Here is a 12,336-nt window from a genome sequence, read left to right as displayed (position 1 = left end):
GGATGATGGAGGCATGGAAGGGGAATGACAGGGTGCATGGGCCATAATATGTAAGTTTTGAGAATGTGCATTTCTTTTATCTTGTACTTTGCTTAGTGTAGGAGGATATGTATTTCTGTTTCTAGCTCTCCAGTTTTGCATTGCATGCAGAGTGGCTTGTTGAGGTTTCCATTCCAATTTTTGTCTCCACATTTGTAATTTGTTCTTTTATTCTATATTTGGTAAAGGTCAGATCTGTATGTGCGACTGAGGTGAGGTGTTTTACTAGTAGATAGGAATTTGTACCAATCTTCTTTGTTGTGTTTTCTAATGCTCAATAGGACATGCATTGGTGCTGCACTGCTGCCTTTCCATAGGAAGGGCTATTGCTGTTTGAGTTCTTGGAATTAGTATTGCGATGGCATGGAAGGTTTGCTACATGTGTAGAGTGGGTTTTTTTTTTTCAGGTTTTGTATTTTACAAAGCGCCTGGTAGTAATGTAGTTTGTGTTTCTGTTACTGAGATAGCACCAGAATCAGAATATCTTTTTTATATAGTGATTTGTATTTGAAATATTCTAGTTCTGTTCTGCATCCATTGTCATACCTGGGAACTTTTGACTTCCAGTAAGAACATAAGAAAATGCCATACTGGGTCAGACCAAGGGTCCATCAAGCCCAGCATCCTGTTTCCAACAGTGGCCAATCCAGGCCATAAGAACCTGGCAAGTACCCTGAGATTACCATAGATTGGACTTTGGGGGGGGGTGGGGGGGAACGGCAACTGCACAGTGGGACCGGATGCTCACAAATTTGCTCTCATAAACACACACTTTCACTGCTCATTCTCTCACAATTGCTAACTACTGTAAACCGATTTGATATGCTTGCATGAAAAGTCTGTATATAAAATTAATAAATAAATGTCCATTTACACCTTTACTTCTGCCAATCTCCCACCAACACACACGTCTCTCCCTCTTCCATACACACATGCCCACTCACTTTCACACCCATGCTCACTTGCACTCAGCTCTCTCAGATCTCTTCTTCCTACACAAATACACACTCACTCTCACAGACATGCTCATGCATTCTCTCTCCCTCCCCTTTCAAAACACACTAGCAACAGCAGACTCTAACTTGGGCTCCTGGTGCAGCAGCAGCCTCTTCCTTCTCCTCCTGTGCTGCAGAAGTGGACGCTGCCTGTTTCTTACGCCTCGTTTGATGCATGGGCAGGAAATCGCAATGTTGATTGGCCAAGGCAAATAGGATGGGGCGGGCAAGTGGCTGGATACAGAGGCTGTGCAGGAGCAGGTGGTGTCACAAGGAAGCAAAGTTAAGAGTTAAAACGGTGCGGAGATGGTAGAAATCACTGTCAAATTCCTCCTTTTTCAGCCGTGCAAGACCAATGACGCTCCTTTCTTCTTTCCGGGTCCAAGCAGATTGGTTTTGCTGCAGCACCCGGAGATTTCTGGTATTGGCCCGGAGACCCGGTAATTCTTTTAGAATTCGGAGTCTCCGGGCCAGATCCAAAGAGTTCTCAGGTATTTCCAATGTTTGGGGATATGGGGGGGGGGGGGGGGGAAGAGGCATGTGCTGGTTCCTGTAGATGCAGAGTATATATTTACATTTAGCACTGTGATAGTCAACTGTTCAGTGTGTCAAGCCTGTAAGCATTGTCTTCCAGATGTGTCCTAATAGAAAAAAGGTTGAGAACCACTGACCTAGTGTGCCACCTGCAGTCCCTCAGTATTTTTCTGTCTCCAGCAGATGGAGCAAAACCTGCAATCTTGAGGAAAAAAAAACCATAAGGATTTTCAAAATAAGAAAAGAGAAGAGATAGGATAATTTCAAGTGGAGAATGGCTTTGGGATCAGGTGATCCACAGGGTGACGATGATTCTGAGGACCTACAGGAGGCCCCAGCAGAGGTGCCGGACTTGGTCCAGGACCCAGTGGAGGTTTCTGTTGCTGAAGGGGATGATCCCAAGGTGGTTGGTCTTTTGTAGAGAGGAGCTCAGGCTGTTGATTCCACATGTTCTCCAGGAGCTTGGACTCAAGGTGATACAGGAAGAATGTGATTTAGAGGGAGCAGAACGGGTCCTGGATTGCCTAAAGGGTTGGCAAAGACGTTTCCTTTTCATAAGTCTGTAAAGAAGTTGATAGTTAGGGAATGGGATACTCCTAAATCCAGGCTGAGAGTTGGAAGAGCCATGGCAAAGTTCTATCCTTTGCCAGAAGACACCTTGGAGTTGTTGGCTCTTCTCAAGGTGGATGCTTCAATGTCAGCCATCACCAAGAAAACAACTATTCTGATAGCAGGCTCGGTTGCATTAAGAGATGTGCAAGATCGGAAGTTGGAGCTTCATTAAAGAGGATTTTTGAGGTTTCTGCTCTGGCCATAAGAGCTACAATGTGCAGCAGTCTGGTGCAGATAGCGTGTCTGCGGTGGGTCCAGCAGCTGCAGGAGTCACAGGCTTCGGGGGGAGCTGTGGTGTAGCAAGCTGTCTGGAGGCGGCAGTGGTTTATGGAGCTGATGCCTTTTATGATCTTGTCAGGACCTCTTCACGGATTATGATGTTGGCAGCATCCGCTAGGCATCTGCTGTGATTACGGAATTGGTCTGCAGATGTTTGGTCCAAGTCGCGGCTTGGTGCACTTCCCTTTTAAGGAAAGCTGCTGTTTGGAGAAGACTTGGAGCAGATAATGAAACATCTGGGGGAGACCAAGGTGCACAAGTTCCCAGAGGACAAGCCTAAGTGCAGAAAGTTTGTTCCTGTGCGGGCTAGGTTTCAGGACATCAGGAGATTTAGTCAATCGAAGAGTTCTGGAGGTCCGTAGCAAGTCCCCACCAGGGTTTCATCCCGAGGGCAGTCTTTTCGGGGGTGCAGAATGCCCTCCCAGAACAGTTCCGGTACCAGTTTGGTGGTACGCCCTCACAATGATGCGAGGCCGGTCCTCTATTCCGTTCCAGCTGTCAGAGGGTGTTTATCATTTTTTTTCCTTGAGGAGTGGGCGAAGATGGGTCCTCGCTTTAGATTTTGCTCATCCCATCAAGGATGCCTTTGTCATTTCCCCTTGCAGTCCACTTATAAAGCAGACAGTGGTGCGCGGTATAGTGGATTGATTGAAGCATCTGGGGCCCATAGTGCCAATTCCATTATAGGAACAGTGAACAGGGAGGTATTTCATCTATTTCATGGTACCAATTCTGGATTTAGAGAGTAAATGTGATTTTGCATGGAAATTTTAAGGTCAGTTGTCGCGGCAGTACGTGGAAAGTACTTGGCCTCTCTAGACCTGACAGAGGCTTATTTGCACATAGCCATCAGGCGGGAAAACCAGAGGTTTCTGCGATTCATAATACTCGGGGAATATCTTCAGTTTCAAGCCCTTCCCATTGGTCTAGTGACAGTGCCACATACATTCACCAAGGCGATAGTGGTGGCAACGTTAAGAAGTGAAGGAGTGCTAGTGCATCCGTATCTGGACTGGTTCATATGAGCAAAGTTGGAGGATCTATGTTGGTGGTCGGTGCAGATGGATAAGTACAAGGTGATGCTTATAGGGAAAAATAACCCATGCTATAGTTACATAATGTTAGGTTCCATATTAGGTGCTACAACCCAAGAAAGATCTAGGCATCATAGTGGATAACACATTGAAATCATCGGTTCAGTGTGCTGCGGCAGTCAAAAAAGCAAACAGAATGTTGGGAATTATTAGAAAGGGAATGGTGAATAAAACGGAAAATGTCATAATGCCTCTGTATCGCTCCATGGTGAGACCACACCTTGAATACTGTGTACAATTCTGGCCGCCGCATCTCAAAAGAGATATAATTGCAATGGAGAAGGTACAGAGAAGGGCTACCAAAATAAGGGGAATGGAACAGCTCCCCTATGAGGAAAGACTAAAGAGGTTAGGACTTTTCAGTTTGGAGAAGAGACGGCTGAGGGGAGATATGATAGAGGTGTTTAAAATCATGAGAGGTCTAGAACGGGTAGATGTGAATCGGTTATTTACTCTTTCGGATAATAGAAAGACTAGGGGGCACTCCATGAAGTTAGCATGTGGCACATTTAAAACTAATCTGAGAAAGTTCTTTTTTACTCAATGCACAATTAAACTCTGGAATTTGTTGCCAGAGGCTGTGGTTAGTGCAGTTAGTATAGCTGTGTTTAAAAAAGGATTGGATAAGTTCTTGGAGGAGAGGTCCATTACCTGCTATTAAGTTGAATTAGAAAATAGCCACTATTACTAGCAACGGTAACATGGAATAGACTTAGTTTTTGGGTACTTGCCAGGTTCTTATGGCCTGGATTGGCCACTGTTGAAAACAGAATGCTGGGCTTGATGGACCCTTGGTCTGACCCAGTATGGCATGTGTCTTATGTTCTTACTGTGCTGGTTGTAGTCGCTAGGCTGTGTGGTGAATTTTCCAAAGAACCAGGTTGCTCCCTTCTCAGTCCCTGGAGTACCTGGGGGCGCAGTTTGACGCATGGGAGGAGAAAGATCCTCCAGAGAGAGGGTTCTGAAGCTTCAGAGGCAGGTTTGTCGCCTGCTGATGCTTTCAGTGCCCAGGGTTTGGGACTATTTGCAGGTCCTGGGTTTCATGGCGTTGACCTTGGAGAATTGGTCCTTTGAACTTTCATGATATACAACCTCCTCAGAGAGTGATTCTTTCTCAGTGGAATCCTTTGTTGGGTGAGTTTCACATTCCTCTCCCGCTCGAGGGGGAAGGTAGGAACAGTCTTTGCTGGTGGCTGCTTCAGGCCAATCTGGACATGGGGTGCTGTTGGAAGTTCTGGATTGGGTGGTTATCACTACAGATGCCAGCTTTTCAGGCTGGGGAGCCATGTATCAGGATCAGACGGCACAGGGCCGGTGGTAGAAGAAAGAGGCTTCTTGGTCTATCAATCGGTTAGAGACGAGAGCGGTGCGATTCGCTTTGCTTGCGTTTCATTTGTTGATTGAGAGGTATTCCGGTGAGTTTTCTTTTGAACAATGCGATGACAGTGGCTTCTATTGACAGACAGGGTGGAACCACGAGTCGGGGAGTGGCTCAGGAGGCACAAGAGTTGATCTTCAGGGCGGAACAGCACTTGGAGAGAAGAGCTGCATCTCACATCACCGTGGTGGACAACGTGCAGTCAGACTTCTTGAGTCACAAGGCATTTAATCCAGAAGGGTGGGAATTGTTGGATGCAGCGATGTCTCTCATTCACAAGAGATGGGGGTTCATCTCATATGGAATTAATGGCGATCAGAACGAATGCAAAAGCGCCTCGATTCTTCAGCCAAAGAAGAGAGCATAGTGCAGAGGGCACAGACGCTCTGGTTCTGCCGTGGCCTCTCAACATACTGCTGTATGTCTTCCCCCATGGCCTCTAGTGGGCAAGGTGATACGGAGGACAGAGAGGTATCAGGGAGATGTGATTCTAGTGGCTCTGAAATGGCTGCACTATCCTTGGCTAATGGATCTCGTCAACATGACCATAGATGGGCTCCTGAGGTTCAACCATCTGGGGAATCTTCTCCATCAGGGCCTCATTTTTGGACCAGGTGGCTCAATTTTTTCTCGTGACCTGGCTTTTGAGAGGCGACTGCTACGACAGTGGGGTTATCCCAAGGCGATTATTACAGCCTTGCTGCAGGCCAGGCGGACTTCCACGTCTTTATCTTATGGGCAAGTTTGGAATGTTTTCAAGTCCTGGTGTATGGTTAGAAATATGCAGGCATTGCAAGCTGTGTTGCATATTTTGATATTCCTGCAGGAGAGTTTGGTCGAAGGTCTGGCCTTTAATTCTCTGAGCATATAAGTAGCGTCTCTCGACTGTCTCAGTGGTAAAGTACAGGGTTATTCCTTGTCGGCGCATCTGATGCGCCGACAAGCAGGCAATCGGTTTGATGTATATTTCTAAGGCTCGGTGGGTGCCTGAAGGTTTGAGGGCTCATTTGATGCATTCGCAGGCAGCCTCTTGGGTCGAGACCCAGCAGGTGTCACCACAGGAAATTTGCAGGGCAGCAACTTGGAAGTCTGTGCACACCTTTGCCAGAACTATTGTTTGGATGTCGGGGCTCAGACTGTGGCTGGTTATGGTGAATGATCTGTGAGCGTGACTCTCCAGGTCCAACCCAGTTTGGTGGGCTTTGGTATATCCCAGGAGTCTCGGCTGATCTGCGTATGAAATGGAATGGAAAATTGTTTCTTACCTGTTCATTTTCATTCCTGTAGTACCACAGACCAGTCCAGAGGCCCACCAATGGTATGAAGGGGGAAAAGTCATCCGTTCAGATTTTGGCAGATTTCTATGCTGTTTCTCTTTACTCTGGGATGAAGCATCTTACATAAGAACAAAAGGCTTGCCATACTGGGTCAGACCAAGGGTCCATCAAGACTAGTATCCTGTTTCCAACAGTGGGCAAGCCAGGACACAAGTTCCTGGCAGGATCCCATGGGGTAGACAGATTCCAAGATGCTTATCCTAAGAATAATCAGTGAATTTCTGCAACTGTACCTTAACTATTAATGGACTTTTCCTCCAGGAACTCGACCAAACGTTTTTCTTTTTTAAACACAGCTATACTAATAGCTTTTACCACATCCTTTGGCAATGAATTCCAGAGCTAAATTATGCATGGAGTAAAAAAGTATTTTCTATTATTAGTTTTAAATGTATTACCCAGTAACTTCATTGTGTGTCTCCTGGTCTTTGTACTTTTCGAAAGAGTAAACTGATTAACGTTTACTTATTCCATTCCACTCATTTTATAGACTTCTATCATATCTCTCCTCAGTTGTCTCTTCTCGAAGCTAAGAGTCTAAACCTCTTCAGCCTTTCTTCATAGGGGAATTGTTCCATCCCCTGTATCATCGCGGATGCCCTTTTCTGTACTTTTTCGAATTCTGCTATATCTTCCTTGAAATGTGGTGACCAGAACTGAACACAATACTCATGATGAGGTCATACCATGGAGTGATACAGAGGCATTATGATATTCTCTGTTTTAATCTCCATTATTTTCCTAATACTCCCTAGCATTTTATTTGCTTTCTTGACTGCTGCTGCACACTGAACAGAAGATTGACAGATTTTCAATGATGACACCTAGATGCTTTTCCTGAGCGGTGTCTCTTAATGTGGAACCTTGCATTTTGTAGCTATAATTTGAGTTACTCTTTCCTAGGTGCATCACTTTGCACTTGTCTACATTATATTTATTTTGCCATCTGCATGCCTAGTCTCCCAGTTTTGCTATGTCCTCTTGCAATTTCTCACAATCCTCTTGTGATTTGACAACTTTAATAATTTTGTGTCATCGGCAAATCTGATCACCTCACTTGTTGTTCCTATTTCCAGGTCATTTATAAATATATTAAAAGAATTGGTCCCAGAACAGATCTCTGGGGCACTCCACTATTCACCTTTTTCCATTTGGGAAAATTTACCATTTAGCCCTACTCTCTGTTTTCTATCTTTTAACCAGTTGGCAATCCACAATAGGATACTGCCACCCACCCCATGACTTTCTAATTTCCTAAGAAATCTCATGAGGGACTGTCAAATGCTTTCTGGAAATCCAAGTACACTATATCAACTGGCTCACCTTTATCCACATGTTTATTTATGCCCTCAAAAACAATGTAGCAAATTTGTGAAGCAAGACTTCTCTTGGCTAAAACCATGTTGGCTTTGTCCCATTAAACTATGCCTATCTATGGTATATGTTCAGCAATTTTCTTCTTTTGATACTTTCTACCATTTTGCCTGATTTCCTAGATCACCCCTCGATCCCTTTTTAAAAACTGGTGTTATATTGGCCACTCTCCAATCTTCAGGTACCATAGATATTATTGATAATTTACAAATTTCCAATAGAAGGTCCTCAATTTCATTTCTTTCAGCATTCTGGGATATATGCTGTCTGGCACAGGTGATTTGCTACTCTTTAGATTGTCAATTATCCCTAGTATATCTTCTAGGGTCACTGAGATTTGTTTCAGTTCCTCTGAATCATCACTTTTGAATACCATTTCTGGCATGGGTATCTGTCTTACATGTTCCTCAGTGAATACTGAAGCAAATAATTCATTTAGTCTCTCTGCTATGGCTTTGTCATCTCTAAGTATTCCTCTTACCCCTTCATCATCTAAAGGTCCAACTAACTCCCTCACAAGTTTTTCTTTTACCTCACATGCACCTGAAAGTTTTTATTATGAATTTTGGCTTCCACGGCAAGCTTCTTTTCAAATTCCTGTTTTCTTCATTCGGATCCCTTTTCCATTTCTTGAAAGATGTTCTTTCAGATATTATAGCCTCTCACACCTAATCTTTCAACCATGCCGGTAATCGTTTAGCCTTCTTTCCACCTTTTCTAATGTGTGCAATACATCTGTTCTGGGTTTCCAATATGGCATTTTTAAACATCCATGCCTGAACTAAACTCTTAAAACCTTTGCAGATGCTCCTTTCATTTTTTTCCTAAACATTTTCCTCATTTTATTAAATCAAATTTGATAATGCTGTGATCACAACCGCCAAGTGATCCAACACAGTTAGCTTTTACACCAAATCCTGCGTTCCACTAAGGACTAGGTCTAAAATAGTTTCCCCTCTTGTTGGTTCTTGTACCAGCTGCTCCATGAAGCAGCCATTTATTTCATCTAGGAGCTTTACTTCTCTAGAATGTCCTGATGTAACATTCACCCAGTCAATAGTGGGTTGACTGTTACATCAGGAAGCATCACTATCCTCCTGTTTGTTGGGGATAGAATGAGCTGTTAAAATTTGAGATGTTAAAGTTTGTTGATTGGTTTGCATCTTGGCTTGGATATAGGTCTATACTGAGGGACTGCAGGTGGCACACTAGGTTATATAGCATTGTCAACAACACTTGTATCTGTTTCCATCTGCTGGCAGGGGTACAAAACCCAGGAGTCTGGACTGATCTGTGGTACAACAGGAATGAAAATGAACAGGTAAGAACCAATTTTCCTTTCAGATACATTATCTGGTGTGTAAAGCAATTTCCCATTTCACTAATACTTGTAATATTATACAGAAATATGCTAGGGAGCCCTGGACAAACTATTGCTCACAGCAAAGAGCTGTAAAACCTGAAGATCACAGTTCAGACTCCACTTGCACTAATCACTTTGGGCCTGAATTAAGGCTTTTCTTTCATTCAATGTCTGGGGGGAGGGGGGGACTTCTAAATCAGGCATTACATGATGAAGATAAAATCATCTGCAGCATAATTATAATTCAGGTTGAAATGCTCACATTACTATATAATGCAATTATACTCGCACCTTCAGGAAGTAGCGTTTTCATTAAAAAATGATTTCCCCTATGCTGTCATTCTGGTTAGTTGAGTGGAGTATTCTACATTCAAAATCAGCCACACTGTGGTTCAGTATAGCAAGGAAGTATGTTATTCAGATAAATTACAAAGGGCAGAAAATATATTCTGAGACTGGAGAAAAAGCAGGTAAAGAATATGGATACAAAGAAATTGTTTTAGTTGCAAAGAAAACTGTCATGATATTTGACACTATAATAGCCAACAAGCGAAATTTAACAGTGAAGGTTCAGTTCCAAGAATAATGTTGCTATATTTATAAGCAAAAATATCTTATTCATTCTCATATGCCAAATCTTAACAGAAAATCTACTGACAATTGTGATGCTACTCCTAATACAGTCACAAGTTTAAGTTTCAAACTTCCCTGACTCAGTAAATATAGATGCCTGAGACAAACCCAGAGCATAATTCGTGTATCGCATTTAAAGTAAATGACATTACTCTGCAATTTTATTTTAAATTCTCCCTTTAACAAAGGCCTAACTCCAGATGATGTACTGGGAATTTGAAATGGAAACCAAAGGACAGCAATATTTAACTGAAATGATATCCTTAAGTACTGTGGTTTTACTTTGTGACACATCTTTCAATCAAGCATAGTTGATGAGCTTACCTCCAGCATGTTGTAGATGATGTACAGTTTTATAACGGACTGTCCTCTTATTAGGTGGTACATCATAGAGTAGTCAACATAGTGCATCATGAAGTAGCAGATTACTAATATGACACCCTTCAAAATGTCACAAACCTGAGCAGGCTGTAGCATACGTCTGTCACTGAAATATGAAGCAGACATGATTGTTATCCTATCCTTATGTATTTCAAAGCAAATTACATTTATCCAGTGCACAGTACGGTACCAAACTATGCAAGATAGTGTCTGCCTCTAAATTCACTCATTACAATTTCTGCATTATCTTCTATGTTTAACTGGGTGAACAAAAGCATAAGGAGAAAACGTGATCTGGGTTCAACCACAGGAAGTGTCAATGAATAGCCAGAATAACAATCCACAAAGAACAATTCTTCTGGCCTCCCACCATATCATTTTAAATGCTAGACTCACTGGCATTTAACATACATTTGTAATTTAAAGAACATATGAGAGACTATTTGAAAGTGTCCTGAATGTGCTAAAATGCATTGGAATCAAATTAGTCCATGTTATGAGATATCCCAGACAATAAGGACTAACCAGATCGTGCGTGTGTGTGCGATTGTGAGTGTGTGAGAGAGAGAGCTGTAACTTGTGACATAGGTGGGGGAAGTACAGGGGGTGCAGATTAAAGAACTCCAAAAATAATCTACAACTAGATTGTCTAGTTCATACAAAGTGTTGCTTGTGTGCACTTGGGAAATATGAATTCTGTGCTATGTCAATATAAAGACATTATTATGAAAGAGACAAGACAAGGAACAAAAGGATAAGCATTACTGCTAGGGTAAGATCAAAATATTTTCTTTTTTTTTTTTTTGTGTTGCCTCAGGCAACCAAAGAACAAATCCTCGTCCGTAAGGGTATTTACATAAAGAACAAAAATTTGAAAAAAAACCTTCCATGAACTGCATTCAGACAAAAGTAAGTATCACTACAGAAATCTCCTCAGCACCATGCATACTTTAGGATGTGTCAGAAACAAAATATTTTAACAAAACTGGGCCAATAAGATTACAAATGTTGGTTTTCTTGTGTTCTTTCAAAATTGTAACCTCTCTCTCTGTAGATAAATAACTAGCTAAAACTCCGGTGTTGTTCTGGTTGTCTGGTCCATAACAGCTATAAATTTTAAAACTGAACTAAAGTAAAAACGATAAATACTTTTTTATTTTGTTAAGTAATTAAAAACCATATAGACACTTAGGGAAACTCTCTATAAATTACACTGGCCGTATATTAGATGTACCTCGTTGCCCAACTGAAGAGAGCACTAAATAGCTATAGAGGAAGATTAAAAAGAGCATTGGTTCCAGTACAGATCTCTGGGGCACTGCACTATTTACTATCCTCCATTAGAGAACTACCTAGTTAGTCTTACTCTCTTGTTTTCTTTCTTTTAATGAGTTCACAATCCACAACAGTAGTATAGCCACAGGTAGGCCTGGGTGGGGACACGGCCCACCTACTTAGGACTCAAAATCTTGCAATCAGGGCTGCCTAACACCAGAGGAAGAGGCCTGCAAGACAGCCGCCACACAGTCTCCATCCCATGGCAGTCAAAGAAGGAGAGGGCCGCCGCAGATCCATCTCGTGGTGGCTGAAGAGTAAGTCTAGCAGTGCCTGAAGAAGACGCCTTGTGTGTGTGTGTGTGTCTATCTGTGCATGGAAGCCTGAGACAGTGCTTTGCAGACAGAGCATATTAGAGAAAAGTACCCGGTGCTGCTCAGGTTGTCTGGTTCACAACAGATCTACATTTTGAAAACCAAACAAAAGTGGAAAAGATTTTTATGTACTAAATTAAGAGAAGAGCCTGTGTGTGCCTGAGACACAAGGCTTTTCAGACAGAGCATATTGTCTTTGCACAGTGCACCATCCACTGTTCAGGGTACCGCCTGATGGCCACCAACAAGAGTGTGAATGACCGATTGATACAAGCCTTTTATATATAGAGAGAGATAATAGGTATACATACATACACATTATAGTGAAATTAGTTCTTACTTGACAATGTCCTTTGCTTGAATATAGTCAGACCAGTCCAGACAAATGGGTTATGCTCACCAATTAGCAGATGGAGACAGCACAATAAACTCGTTGACATTACTCCTTATATGCACCCATGCTGACCTCAGCTTGCCAGTATCACCTGTACAAGCTAACTCTGGACACCTTAAAATTTACATTGTATACCAAGCAAATCATTTTTTTTTTAACCAGAGTGCTTCCAAAACACACTATGAACATAAACAGAGAACAAACATCAAGCATACTACTAAATAAATATACTCAGATGCTTGCTTAAAAAATACTGAGCACGTCAGGATTCTAC

At 42.4% G+C, this 12,336-nt stretch overlaps 1 protein-coding gene across 1 annotated transcript in view; it reads right to left on the bottom strand.

Moving 5' to 3' along the window:
- Window positions 1-12,336, bottom strand: part of TAPT1 (transmembrane anterior posterior transformation 1) — a 247,801-nt gene that overhangs the window by 153,005 nt on the left and 82,460 nt on the right. Inside the window, exon 4 of the mRNA XM_029590601.1 lies at window positions 9,963-10,125. Within this exon, the coding sequence (XP_029446461.1) occupies window positions 9,963-10,125 (163 nt within the window). The remainder of the gene's footprint in view (window positions 1-9,962; window positions 10,126-12,336) is intronic.

This window comes from Rhinatrema bivittatum, chromosome 1, assembly GCF_901001135.1.
Source record: "Rhinatrema bivittatum chromosome 1, aRhiBiv1.1, whole genome shotgun sequence".
NCBI classification, from domain to species: domain Eukaryota; kingdom Metazoa; phylum Chordata; class Amphibia; order Gymnophiona; family Rhinatrematidae; genus Rhinatrema; species Rhinatrema bivittatum.
Note: the sequence above shows the minus strand (reverse complement) of the source record. Positions and strands in the feature narration are given on the sequence as shown.